This window comes from Ctenopharyngodon idella, chromosome 3 (genome assembly GCF_019924925.1).
Source record: "Ctenopharyngodon idella isolate HZGC_01 chromosome 3, HZGC01, whole genome shotgun sequence".
NCBI lineage: Eukaryota > Metazoa > Chordata > Actinopteri > Cypriniformes > Xenocyprididae > Ctenopharyngodon > Ctenopharyngodon idella.
In genome coordinates, this window is record NC_067222.1 from 28,843,140 (window position 1) to 28,855,964 (window position 12,825).

Below are 12,825 nucleotides of genomic sequence, written 5' to 3' on the forward strand. Positions count from 1 at the left end.
GACATTGAACATTAAACAAGGAGTGGAAAAGGGCTGATTTTAATTCATTTAAATGCAGTTACAGATACTGCAGCATGATTTTCTTTTCAGTTTCTAACCTTTTTTCTTTTCTTTTTTTTGCAAAAGCACTGTGAAGGAACACTGCCATCACTGAGAAGGATACGGGTGAGTTCGCAAAAACATTAGGAGCGTCTGTTTTTTGGGATGAACACAATGTCAGCGTTTGTGTTAAAGTTAAAACATTCACTTGTTCAAGCAACTGCGCCCAAAGGCTTCATTCTTATTGATCTTTAAATTTTTACTTGATTCTTTCCACCATTTTAAAATGACACACACACACACACACACACACACACACACTCACTCACAAAAAAAAAAAAAAAAACTGACTAGCATTTACACTCCCCTTTGATTTAAATACAAAACCAGGGAATTAAATGTCAATACTAAACTTCCAAACAAATATTCAAAAGGAAACAAGCGGACACTAACTCCAACACAAAATTGTAAAGAAATGCAAAACACTTCAAGAAGCAACAATGCATGTGGAAAGATGTATTTACAATGAAACCACTGTATGTCAGAATTCACCATAACCATGTGCTGGGAATTAATTTGCAGGTATAACCTGATGGCATCCATGCCCATCCTGATGTTCAGTAAGTTCCATGTGCATTTACACTAAGTTGGTAACATAAAACGGTTTAGCCTATGGCCTTTCGCGCCCCAATAAAATTATGAAGGATCTAAATAAGAATAATTATAATATCAATATTCATTAACACACAACAGCGTACTGTAAATGCGATCAGTAAAGTGGGCATTTGTAAAACCTTGCAGCCACTTACACAAACCCACCCCAGCCCTATCAGATCAAAACACACAAAAAGCACAAAACGTTTAACTGTCCAAACATAACATTTGCGTGAATTAAATAAGGAGCACAGGTTTAAATACTCAGATATCCAACCACCTCTGACGGGTGACTAACAAATGAGCAATTCATTCAGAAATGAAGGGAAACATTACCAAATCAAAATGTGCCTGTGCCAAAAGGGGTGTTGTGATTGGTGGATTAACCTGTAGATGAGCACTGAGCAGACATTGAACATTGGAAGGGTTTGCGACAATACAGTGAGAGTAAGCTGCTAGTGCTGGATGGGACGTGAGGCATAACAGGGAGAGCGATTCAAATTCTCAGCAAAGTTACAATATCACACAAGATCACTCTCACTCATGCTTCCCCCTTCTTTATCTAACTCGATACACACCACCATCTTAAAACACACACGTTTTGCTTGTCCGCTGTTTTGGACACACTTTACCTCTGCCTTCACCCCCCTCCCTCCCCCCTCCCAACCCTTTATCGTCATGTTCCTCCTTCACTGCACGGCTTGTTCGTTGGCGGTGCTGCCCGAGTCTTGAGGCTTCATAACATCAGGAAGCTCAGGAGGGCTGGAGAAGGCCTCTATTCTCAGAGGCTCAAAAGCATCATCTGTGAAAAAAGAAAAAGAAAAAGAAAAAAAAAGACTCGGTAAGGAAATCCAGATCACCAAAAATACCACAGGCAAGTGTTGGAAATGGGAACTCACCACTGATGCGAAAAGCCAGTCCTACTGTGGCCGGAGCCTGAGGCCTGGCTGTCTGGTTTGTGAAGCCACAGTCTCCGAGAGTCTTACTATCTTCTAGCAGCATGTCCTCCTGGGGCACATGAAGTGCACTTTAGTAAACAATCTCTCCAACTCAAACTCTAGTCTATACCTGATTTGTGAGGTCATTATAAATGGGTCATTCCTGATATGCAGCACACCTTTACTGTCTTAATACAATGGATGAAGTATTAAATGCAAAATTTTTAATGATAGAAATACTATTAATTTGTTGTATTTATGTACAGATGTTGTTATTTTTTTCCCATGTTCCCAGATAGGTCTTCTTTTTTTCCTTTCTATAATGTTTAATGTACAATGTGTTCAAAATAAAACATGTTTTCTTGGAAATGCTGTTCAAATCAATCAATTTAAAAGGTACACTATGTAACTTTTTTTTGTTCAAAATTTATATAAGCGAGTACCATCTTTCATAACCCCCAAACCCCCACCCCTGTGATGACAAACGCACTTACAGCTTTCTTTTTTCTTTGTTGGAAACTTGTCAATGCAAATACATTACCAACCAAATATAAACATCTTTATTCACCTATTTTTCAATGAGCAAATGATAACTAGCCTACACAAGGTGACATACACATACACAACAAATGCCCCTTTTGTTTACGAATCTTTTGTTTCGAATCGGAGTGCGTATCAAACTGCCAAAGTCACTTGAACCACTGAAATCTCAAAATACTTATGACGTAACGAAGCCTTGTTTACTGAAATCACGTGATTTGGCGCTCCGAACCACTTATTCGAAACAAAAGATTTGTAAAGCTTCGAAGCTTCATGAAGCAGTGTTTTGAAATCGCCCATCACTAGATATTGTTGAATAAAGTCGTTATTTTGGGTTTTTTGGCGCACAAAAAGTATTCTCGTCGCTTCATAACATTAAGGTTGAACCACTGTAGTCACATGAACTGTTTTAAATACGTCTTTAGTACCTTTCTGCGCATCTGAAAGTTAATTATCTTACTGTCAATAGAGGCCTCACTGAGCCTTAATTTGTGTTCTGAAGATGAACGAAGGTCTTACGGGTGTGGAACGACATGAGGGAGAGTAATTAATGACAGAATTTTCACTTTTGGGTGAACTAACCCTGTAATCCCCCGGAGCCGTGTGGAGTACACGTTTATGATGGATGGATGGATGTGGATGGAGACACTTTCTTCAGCTCATACTCGTGACCCCTGTTCACTGCCATTAAAAAGCTTGGAATGCGTCAGGATATTTTTTTAAATATCTTCAATTGTGTTCATCAGAAAAATAATGTCATATACACCTAGGATGGCTTAAGGGTGAGTAAAGCTTGGGCTAATTTTCATTTAAAAGTGAACTAATCCTTTAAAACATTTTACCATGCTCATTACTTAATTATATTTAGTGTTAGTTTTCAAAAATAATGTCATTTTCTCCCTGTGATGGTGTGCTTGATGAATTCATTACACAAAAGTTATTAGTACATCACAAAGAGAAACATGGACTGCAAATACATTACCAACCAAACAAAAACACATTCTTTACATGAGAGTTGTCACGAGTCGCTCTCTCGCTGATATACCTGATGATTTTGGAGTTAATTATGTAAAGTACAATTTATGACTGTTCAAAAATACAGAAAGCACACAATTTTCTGTCAGGATGTTATGTTGTAGTGCTAAATATAGCGGTAGAGTTGTGTGTATTATGACCTGCCGGGACACGATATGAGATCCACCAATCAGAGAAACCCAATCTCAATCGATTTTTGGATTGGATAAAATGAATGGAGAATATCTTGTGTTCTTCAGTGGGTGCTCAGCCATTTCCATGGGGATCGGCGCCTATGTCCTTAATCACTTTGGTATGCCTATAATAGGTGTTTATATTTGGACTATTTTAGACCCGGTGGGACGACAACCACTGTGGATTAACTCAGTACCCGCATGACTCGTCAAATACATAAACAAAACTGCATGCGTCTTGCAAAAGAGCATTGTAGCCGCTGTAGCAGTTAATGAACTTCTCTCTGTTCATTAACCGCTACAGCACCATAAGTTACATAGTGTACCTTTAAGTTTCTCACTTTTCATTCTGTTAATCTCTTAAAAAAAAAAAAAAAAGCAGCCAATTACATTAATAAAACCCCTAGTTTTAATTTCTGAGTTTTTTTTTTTTTTTTTTTAAGCTTAAGGGGTTTTAGCTATCATTAGTGATGGATTTTATTAATTCTGTGATAGTTTGTGGTATTAGTCGGTAACACTACCATTCAAAAGTAAGTTTATTAATGTTTTTGGAACAAAAATGTTACTTGATCAAAAATACAGTAAAAACAGCAATGTGAAGTATTACAACTTCAAATAACTGTTTTCTACATTTTAATATTAAAATGTACTTTATTCCTGTGACTAGTCAGTCTTCAGTGTCACATGATCCTTCAGAAAACATTCTAATTTGTTGATTTGGTGCTTGAGAAACATTTATTATTATTATCATCAATATTGAAAACAATTGTGCTGCTTAATATTTTTGTGGAAACCGTGATACATTTTTCAGGATTCTCTGATGAATAGAAAGATCAAAAGAACAGAATTTATTTGAAATGTAAATATTTTGTAACATTAAATGTCTGTACTGTCCCTTTTGATCAATTCAATGTATCCTTGCTGAATAAAAGTATTAATTAAAAAAAACCTTACTAAAAATTAAAAACATTTTAAACAGTAGTGTAAAATGACATAACTTGCCAAGCTTTTATTTCTTCATAACAGGAATGAGCCAACTAAATACAACCTTCAGGCTGTAACATTATTGACTTATACATCAATAAAAAAAAAAAATAAAAAAAATAATAAAAACTTTCTTTGCTGACCTTATAAAGCCTCTGATCCTCTGGTGCTCGCTTTAGGATGCCCTCCACAATCCGCTTCAGCTCGTAGACTGTGGTAGACTCCTTAGCATCCGTGAAGATGGTTGTCTTGTGACGTCTGATCATCAAAAAGACATCCTGAAGAGAAAACAATGAGTCAGGCACGCAACATTCATTCCCATCTCATTATCAACTGGAGATGTGATCTACACTGAGTTCAACCGACCACAGTATCATGACTCAAACAAAGGGAAATATCAATTATCTTAGGAAAATAACCCTGAACAGCGAACACGGGCAAATAATAACAAATAACTAACTTCAATATCCCTCAACCCTAAAGATGTGTTTGTTTGCAATGTACAGGTGAAACAACCACTGGCTTTCAAATTAAATAATGAAAAGAAAAGCAGATGGTGAACAGCTGAAACGTCAACTACACAACTGCAAAGCTCTCAACAAATAAAACGCCGACAGCTGCAGTTGCGTTAAGTTGTTGTTGTTCTCTAAGTTACTGGAAACGCATAGGAAATGTAGCGCGTTGCTGTGCGGTTTGTTTACTGCAAACAGCTAAGCAGCATTATGAAGAGCTGAATTCTCGGTTACACTAACGGTAAAGCGGCTAAACAAAGTATATTCAGATGACGCCAGGTTAGCGCAAGTTATCTTTTAAAAATGGACGTGCAAACTGGAGCTAGTAACGACGGCAGGCTAGAAACATGTAGCAACCGATCTGCGCTCGAAAGTCCTTTTACTGTTCTTCTACTTCAGTATGCGGCTCGATTAAATCACTAGATGACCATCTGAAAGGCACAGCCCGGAATGATCAATGACAGGACCAGCCCGTTCCTACATTACGGAGCTGTCATGAAATCAACACCGCGATTAACAGCCCCGTTTCGGCTACAGGGACTGCGCAGCTCTCATTCAAATAAACAATACAAAACCGATTGTCCATCGATTCTTCATATTGGCTGACCATGTCCGTCGTCGAGCGCAATTCGGTGTCAAACAAACAAGTTACACGATAAATTGGGCGGATTTAGCTGGGAATGTTAGCCGGGCTGCTAAAAATATTGCGAAACAAAGAGGTCTGTGAAAAGGCTACGTTTACGCACGCTAGCCACTTCATCCAGCAGCTAGTTTGGTTAAAAACATTCACAGTTACGTTTTCAAATTACAAAACGAATAAATACATTTGATCTAGGTTTCATTTTCTTGCTCACTCACCATTTCTCTACGACTGTTTCGCTGACTTCTTCCAGTATCCCACGCTGCACTGCGGAAATCAAAGCGCTCGAGCCAGTCCTCCACAATCCCAGATGTCTTTGCGCGAGCAGCGTGAACTCTTTTCTGTGCGGGAGACGGTCGCGCCCTAGTGGCCTCACATAATTCATTACTTTTTTTATCTAACACTTGTTGCTTAGGCACAAAACATTTTTAATTATATTTGCCTACTATTTTAGTGTACAGATTTAGGCTATTTCAGCGAGTAGAACAAATCTTAATGCATATAGTATTTGAGCTTGAGAATTAAATGTATAATGTAGCACTGACATTTGTTTATTAGTATAGGATATCAACATACTTTTGGCTATTTAGTGTACATTCTAGAAAGCATTTGGGACTGTGTGGCTTGGAAATACAAATGGACATGAAATACACAAAAACAGACATCAAAAGAAGTATAAACAGTTTATTCTGAATAAGACTTCATTGGAATAAACTTTGTTGAGTCAGCATGATAAAAATGTTTATTTAAAAAAACAAAAAATGTCATACTAATCATGCACACTTCATTTCAGCCCCCACAATATCCTTTAGGATTGCCTGCAACTCACAGGGATATTTGTGGTGTCATCAGTTTATAATGACATTAATCTTTTGCTGGCTCAGACTGGTTGATTACAAGTTATTTACAAACGCTACAAATGACCAAATAAAACTATCTTTTTCCACTTCTTTCCCAGCAGTTTATTTTACAGTTAATACTATTCTCTTAAGTACCTTTAATGGTATTTATTCACAATGCTGCATAACATTTCAATATGAAAAATAATCACAAATAAATAACGCCTCAGTCTGGGTCTAAATGGACTTTAACGGGTCATTATTTTCCATCCCTTCATCCATGTGTTCTGTACTTCTTCCTCACTGGACCTTCAGTTTGAAGTCACACACCTGTTACAATATTCAGGCACACTAGCAACAGAGGAAACAAAGTAAAACTGCTGAATATACCGTAGTAGTGCATTTTCTGATTTATAAAATGTAACAAGATATAAAATCAGAAAACAAATAAAGTACTACTGTTAATTCACACTTACTAATTTTTTGCCTTATGAAACGACAATGCAGTCCACTGATTCACCTGTGTTAACAAAAGTTAAATGATAATGAGCACAGATGCGAAGGAAAGGTAAACTGATGATGAAAGGTGATCATACTCACGGAATATTTGTTTTAGTGCCTCAATTTCTTTTAAAGGGTTTGGTTTCTGTATTTTGAAAGTGTACTTTGCAAGATCATCCTCACTGAGCTTGATTGAAAAACAATACAAAATTCAAATTTAATAATATACTTTATGCATACAGTACCATTCGAAAGTTTGGTGTCAGTAGGATTTTAGAAAGAAATTAATACTTTTATACAGCAAAGATGCATTAAATTGATCAAACGTGCCAGTAGAGACATTTATAATGTTAGAAAAGATTCTACTTCAAATAACTGGTGTTCTTTTGAACTTAATGAAAAATATATATTAAGGTGTCTACAAAAATATTATTATTAATGTTGAAAACTATTGTGCTGCTTAATAAAAAATGTTTCTTGAGCAGCAAATCATCATATTAGAATGATTTCTGAAGGATCATGTGACACTGAAGACTGGAGTAATGAAGCTGAAAACGTCACAAAAATAAAGTACATTTTAAAAAACATTAAAACAGAAAACACTTTAAAATTTACTGTATTTGAGCATAAGAGACCTCTTTCAAAAACATTTAAAAAAATCTTTCTGACCCCAAAGTTTTGAATGGTGTATATAAATAATGTTGTGCATACATGATGTGTAGAATCACAAAACTAAACTTTTCTAACCACCGCATTTGTCCATGCCTAAACAAAATGACAACAATTCTGCTCTTGATTCTGGACATAATCATAACCAATAATCAATTGGATTTGGGCTGCCAGTGTGAACAAAGTAAACACAATACATACTGGCATTTCAGTAAACACAGTACATACTGGCTGATCTCTGGGTGATGTATAAGGTCTAGTTCCCGCACTGCGATGAAGGGAGAGAGGTCTGTGTTTGGTTTCTGGGTGCACACTGCAGTTGAAGCGCAGCACGCTGACAGGCAAATGAACATGCCAACTGTCTGGATGCTTCTTCACCAGATTTTCCACCATACTGTAGACAAACAGTACCACAAATATTTCAAAATAACTACAGACTCGGCAACACAGTGATTTAAGTCCAAACGATTTCAAACTCACTTGACAATATGGTATTGTGTGTGAGGCTCAAGCTGTGAAGCCTGGTGATGCCGAGAGACAAGGGAAATATCCTTTATCATCAGAATATTATTGAGTGCTCTGTTAACCTTGACAAAAACAAGCAAAATGGGAGAAGATGACAAACTAAACTGCACTGAGACATTTTAGAAACTAGCACATTTCAATAAAAACACTTCACAATTATAAATGAATAGCCAATCATAATGTAGGACTTACCGTTCTGACCTGAATCCCTCTGGCCCCCCAAGGTGTGAGAAATCCCAGAGGAAAACCATATCGGGAAATGGCATCACACATAAGCAGGGCAATGGAATCAGAATTAGGCTTTTCCGATGGAAAGATTTCAATCCACTTTGTGTAATAGTCACAGATGACCACAATGTGACTATAGGGGCCTTTGCTTTCTTGAAATGGCCCTGTTACATCTATACTTAGCCAATGCCATCTCTCGGTCACCTGAAAAGTGAAGACATTAAGGCAATAGAAGACCAGGGGCTAAAAGGTAAAAACTATTTTAAGCCACATTTCAAATGACACACCAAGCCGACGTCAAAGAACCAGCAGTGACAAACGCCGTCTGTGTTGTCGCCTTGAATCAGCTTCGTCTGGGACAAAAATCTGCGTTTAAATACACACCAAAAGGACTACAGGCGACGGTCAAATAGCATGTGCGTTCTGCATCTGCATGTAAGGAAATAACTGCCTATATCAGCAGGTATCAATAATCTATATTCGTCATTCAAAAAGTTGAACTGAAACTAGGACTACAGATATACAAACCATAAACAAAGCAGCGCTTGCTTACCATTTTGAATATCAATCATGCTGAATTTGAAAGTGTTCGTTCATCTGGTCAAAGGAGAACTGGCCTCCCAACTGAGCCTGGTTTCTTCTCCATTTTTTTCACCTGATGGAGTTTGGGTTCCTTGCCACTGTTGCCTCTGTCTTGCTTAGATGGGGACACTTAATATTCAACTATTTTATTGATTCGACTGCATTGACACTATTGGATGAGAACTGAACTGAGCTGAACAATATGACACTGTTTTCTTTTAGAGCTGCTTTACAGCCGAAATGAACTGTTTGCATTACTGAATCATTTTCCTGTTATCACTGTAAAGCTGCTTTGAAACAATCTGTATTGTATAAAGAGCTATATAAATAAAGGTGACTTGACTTTCTTCATTCCAGGCGGCTCATGTTATTATGAAAATATTTACATATTCGAATGCTCAGGTAAGATGACGTAAAATTAAAACAGCCTTCTGTCTGTGTCTTGACTCGCAACAGCAATTGAACATTGAACAGCAATCAAAGTGATCTCTCTCACAGATGGCCTCGACGCCGATTCAACATGCTGTATCGGGCGCACTGCCACCAAAGGAACATACCGCAAAAACTAGCCCTACAGATGCTCACCGTCGGCGCAACGTCAGACCATCGGCTTGGTGTGTCATGGCCTTCACAGAAAGAAAGCATGACATTTCACTTTCATAACTATTATGGCAAAAATTTCAAGTCTTCACACACACAAAAAATACCACTGTAACAGAGGACTTGTATACAAATCTGTAAGAGACATACCCTGATAAACTGTGTGTTTGGATTTTCAGGTGTATCAAGAGGTGCATCATCATAGGCGACATCATTTCCAGGATCCTGTATATAATAATAATTTTAAAAAAAGATAAAGATAAATCACCATTCAGGAGATCAGTCAGGCTTAAGTTTTTACTTTTACAATCTGAAGGACTGCAAAAGTCTACATACACTAGTGTCATCATCCTCCTCCTCCTCCTCCTCCTCCTCATCACCCTCCGACAGCTTCATCCAGTGAAAGCTCTGTGAAAACACATTGTGTGGTATATAATGTACAAGTGTATAAGATGCTCGAAAAAAAAAGTCTAAAAAACAAACAAAAAAAAACAATCAACAATTATGAACCTGTGGTTTGCAGTAGTCATCGTGGAAGCTGCCAGCATGAAAGGGGCCACGGTTGGAACCATCAGAATCCACAGACACACGAACAAACTTTCCCTGAGGCCTACCAAACCATGAACGTGAGATGTTAAGTAGTAAAACAATTAGAGAGAATGATTTATTTGACAATAAATAAATAAATACACTACCGTGGTGTTACTGGAGCTGACACTGGGGATGGTTTTGGTTTGATAGGCACTTCAACTGGCTTACGATTCTGGTTTTAAAAATGATAATAAGAGATAAAAAGACTTCCTGAAAGAGCTTTACAACAGTAGTTCTCAACTGGATTTGATCAGTGGAGCCAGATTTTACACTACATCAAATGGTGTCCCAATAGAGCAGGGATTCCCAAACCTTTTTGTCAGCTAAACCCCTTTGCCCTAAAAATTTTCTTTAAGTACCTCCAGAGATTAGGTTCATTTTTCAATAATTTAACACACTGGACGTTGGTTAATGGTCTCATTACATGTGTAAGTGTTTAATTTTGATTGTTTTTAATTTTAAAATTATTTTTTGTTATTTAACATTCTTATGATTTCATTAAATGTGCGGTAAGAATGAGTAAGAAGGAGATTTGAAAAAAATAAAAAAATTTTTGGAGCAGGGTGGTTAGGATTGGAGAGTGAGTTTTGGAGGTGGAGCAATGAAGAGAGGTGTGGGTTTGTTTGGGTTGATTTCAAATATCAACAATGTCCAACAGCGTTTTTCAAAATCTACTTATCTCACCTTTATTTATTAGCTTTTCATAAACTCAGGAACCCCCTGCAGTTCCCTCACAAACCCCAGTTTGGGAACCCCCTCAATAGAGCATGACAATTATTGTGTAATTTGTGACAAATGTACACTGGTTTATTAATATTATCATTATTACTGCATAAGCACAACAATATGCAAAATTATTAACATGACAAAGGCTGAAAAGGAAAACCAACAATGTTGGCTTATTTAGAAATGCCTTGATGTAAAGAACTACTGTTTCTAAAAATGTATCAACTAAAATTTTTACTTGATATGAAGAGTGATTCCTCTAACCTCCAATACATACCAGAGATCGTCTCTTGACAGCTGGTACCTGGGTGCACCAAAAAGAAAAGTAAACAAGACACCAAAATTAAAGAGTTTATGAAAGGTAAATCTGCAGCATGAGGCAGCAGCAACACAAGAAATACGCGCATTTACATAACCACAGCATTTAAAAAATAAATAAATTAAAGTTTGACTTGCCTTCCACTGAAGATGTTTAGGGAAATTAAAGATAGTGGGGACAGCATTTTTTCGCAATCGTTTGTGGCTGCCCACTTGTTCAAAGCAGTCCTTCTCAAAATGATCCGAGCACAGGACTGAGTTTCCAGTTGGCCACCAGTTCTGCCATCTCATCCGACGGAGCCACTCTCTCACTCTCAAGCCATCAGCTAATGGGAATCTGCATGTATTACACATGAATGAACAAACACACACATATACCCAAGACACACAGAAATACATAGACGTGCAAATGCATGCGTGACACAACTGTACAAATGTTGGACAAATATGCGTGCATATTTAAATATGAGATATGTTTTTTTGTAAGGTTGTTTGAAACTTTACTCATATGAGATATATACAACTTACTTGTGAAAAGAAAACTCGCCCCTGTTGTATGCCTCTTTATACTCTCTATCTGAACGCTTCTTACACTTGTACGCTGAACACACTGGCATTTTTTTTCTTACAGACAAAATTTATTCAACTTCGATGCTAGTTTTACATTACAGACATCAGCGAGCGTATTTACCGTTTCCGAAAACTCTTCTTCGAGTGGGATATTAGGGCAGATTGAACACCGAGTACTGCCACCTACCGGGCACTTAATAATCTCCGTTTCGATGGAGCCCCCTTTCTGCAGAACATTGTCTGTTCTGCTGTTTTGTACATCTCCTTGACTCTCTTATTTATCATCTTATTGATATAAACCAGTGGTGCTTCAACAAAGCATCGGTGTTTGTTTCAAACGAAAATAATCTTTTACGTTAACGAATCGTTCTCGTTTACTTAAGTCTGAATATGAATGTCTAAAAATGTAATTTAAGGATGTTACATTTTATTTAGACTACTTTTTTTTTTTACTGTTGCCTTTTTGAGTAGTTCGACAGCTTGGGCCAAGATCAGCAGTTAACAAAAACGATAACTCTCCTATTAAATTTGCATCTACGCAATTTAAAAAACAAACAAACAAACAAAAAACCTTATTTTTAAGTCGTCAAAGACCCAGACATTTGTCGCCATGTAACCAAACCTACAAAAAGAAACAGTAAATGTATCTATTTGGTTAATGGATTCAAAAGATTCCAGTCACTTAAATCAATTAACATCAGCTCCTCAAAAATGCAACACACATGCCATCGTTGTGATAACAACAGTCCCGCAGATGCTTACCATTACATTATGTTTGTCAAAACTGTTGCATGTCTGATTAGCAGCTACACAATATTAAAACAGGTGTTATATATGTATGTGTGTGTATATTTTGTAGGGGACTTTGCATTTGAGGTTGGAACTTGCAACACTTAAAACTTACGTGTGGAAAGAAAACTCGCCCCTTTTGTATGCCTCTTTATATAATCCATCGGAGCGTTTCTTGCACTTATAAGCTGAACAAACGGGCATTTTTTTCTACCAGAATATGTTACTCTTCCATTCAACTCCACCAGTTTAACGCCGCATACTAGGGCAACAGCAGAAATCGGCTGTCTGTCTGTATTTCCGGATGCTGTGGTTCACTGAGAGACGCATTACCGCCATCTACCGCACATTGTATGTCATTGCACTCAGTTT

The 12,825-nt window shown here is 37.3% G+C and overlaps 2 protein-coding genes across 4 annotated transcripts; both read right to left on the reverse strand.

Annotated features, from left to right (window-relative positions):
• Positions 1-16: 16 nt before the first annotated feature.
• elob (elongin B) lies at positions 17-5,872 on the reverse strand. Its single transcript, XM_051888809.1, has 4 exons — positions 5,734-5,872; positions 4,507-4,641; positions 1,593-1,701; positions 17-1,495 (listed from the first exon to the last, which is right to left on the reverse strand). Exons 1-4 carry the CDS (start codon positions 5,734-5,736, stop codon positions 1,383-1,385), a joined length of 360 nt encoding a protein of 119 aa, XP_051744769.1. The 5' UTR covers positions 5,737-5,872; the 3' UTR covers positions 17-1,382.
• Positions 5,873-6,179: 307 nt separating this feature from the next.
• On the reverse strand, positions 6,180-12,754 carry zgc:153292 (uncharacterized protein LOC100003014 homolog). 3 transcript variants are annotated; one of them, XM_051888800.1, is made up of 13 exons: positions 12,569-12,754; positions 11,233-11,431; positions 11,054-11,080; positions 10,155-10,222; positions 9,970-10,069; positions 9,796-9,867; positions 9,610-9,684; positions 8,242-8,481; positions 8,005-8,111; positions 7,753-7,918; positions 6,955-7,042; positions 6,831-6,874; positions 6,180-6,705 (listed from the first exon to the last, which is right to left on the reverse strand). In XM_051888800.1, exons 1-12 carry the CDS (start codon positions 12,655-12,657, stop codon positions 6,843-6,845), a joined length of 1,263 nt encoding a protein of 420 aa, XP_051744760.1. In that variant the 5' UTR covers positions 12,658-12,754; the 3' UTR covers positions 6,180-6,705; positions 6,831-6,842. The 3 variants fall into 3 exon arrangements, with proteins under 3 accessions (XP_051744760.1, XP_051744761.1, XP_051744759.1); XM_051888801.1 differs by having other exon boundaries at positions 11,041-11,080; XM_051888799.1 differs by lacking the exon at positions 12,569-12,754 and adding an exon at positions 11,623-11,830.
• Positions 12,755-12,825: the final 71 nt, after the last annotated feature.

Excerpts from the sequence above, each read along its gene's own strand:
- elob (XM_051888809.1), bottom strand. Across the intron at positions 1,702-4,506 it reads AGGATCAGAGGCTTTATAAG|GAGGACATGCTGCTAGAAGA; the intron begins GTCAGCAAAGAA and ends CATGTGCCCCAG. Across the intron at positions 1,496-1,592 it reads ACTGGCTTTTCGCATCAGTG|ATGATGCTTTTGAGCCTCTG; the intron begins GTGAGTTCCCAT and ends CTTTTTTCACAG.
- zgc:153292 (XM_051888800.1), bottom strand. The coding sequence starts at position 12,657 with ATGCCCGTTTGTTCAGCTTATAAGTGCAAGAAACGCTCCGATGGATTA. Across the intron at positions 9,685-9,795 it reads AGGAGGATGATGACACTAGT|GATCCTGGAAATGATGTCGC; the intron begins GTATGTAGACTT and ends TATTATATACAG. Across the intron at positions 6,875-6,954 it reads GGCACTAAAACAAATATTCC|GTGAATCAGTGGACTGCATT; the intron begins GTGAGTATGATC and ends TTGTTAACACAG.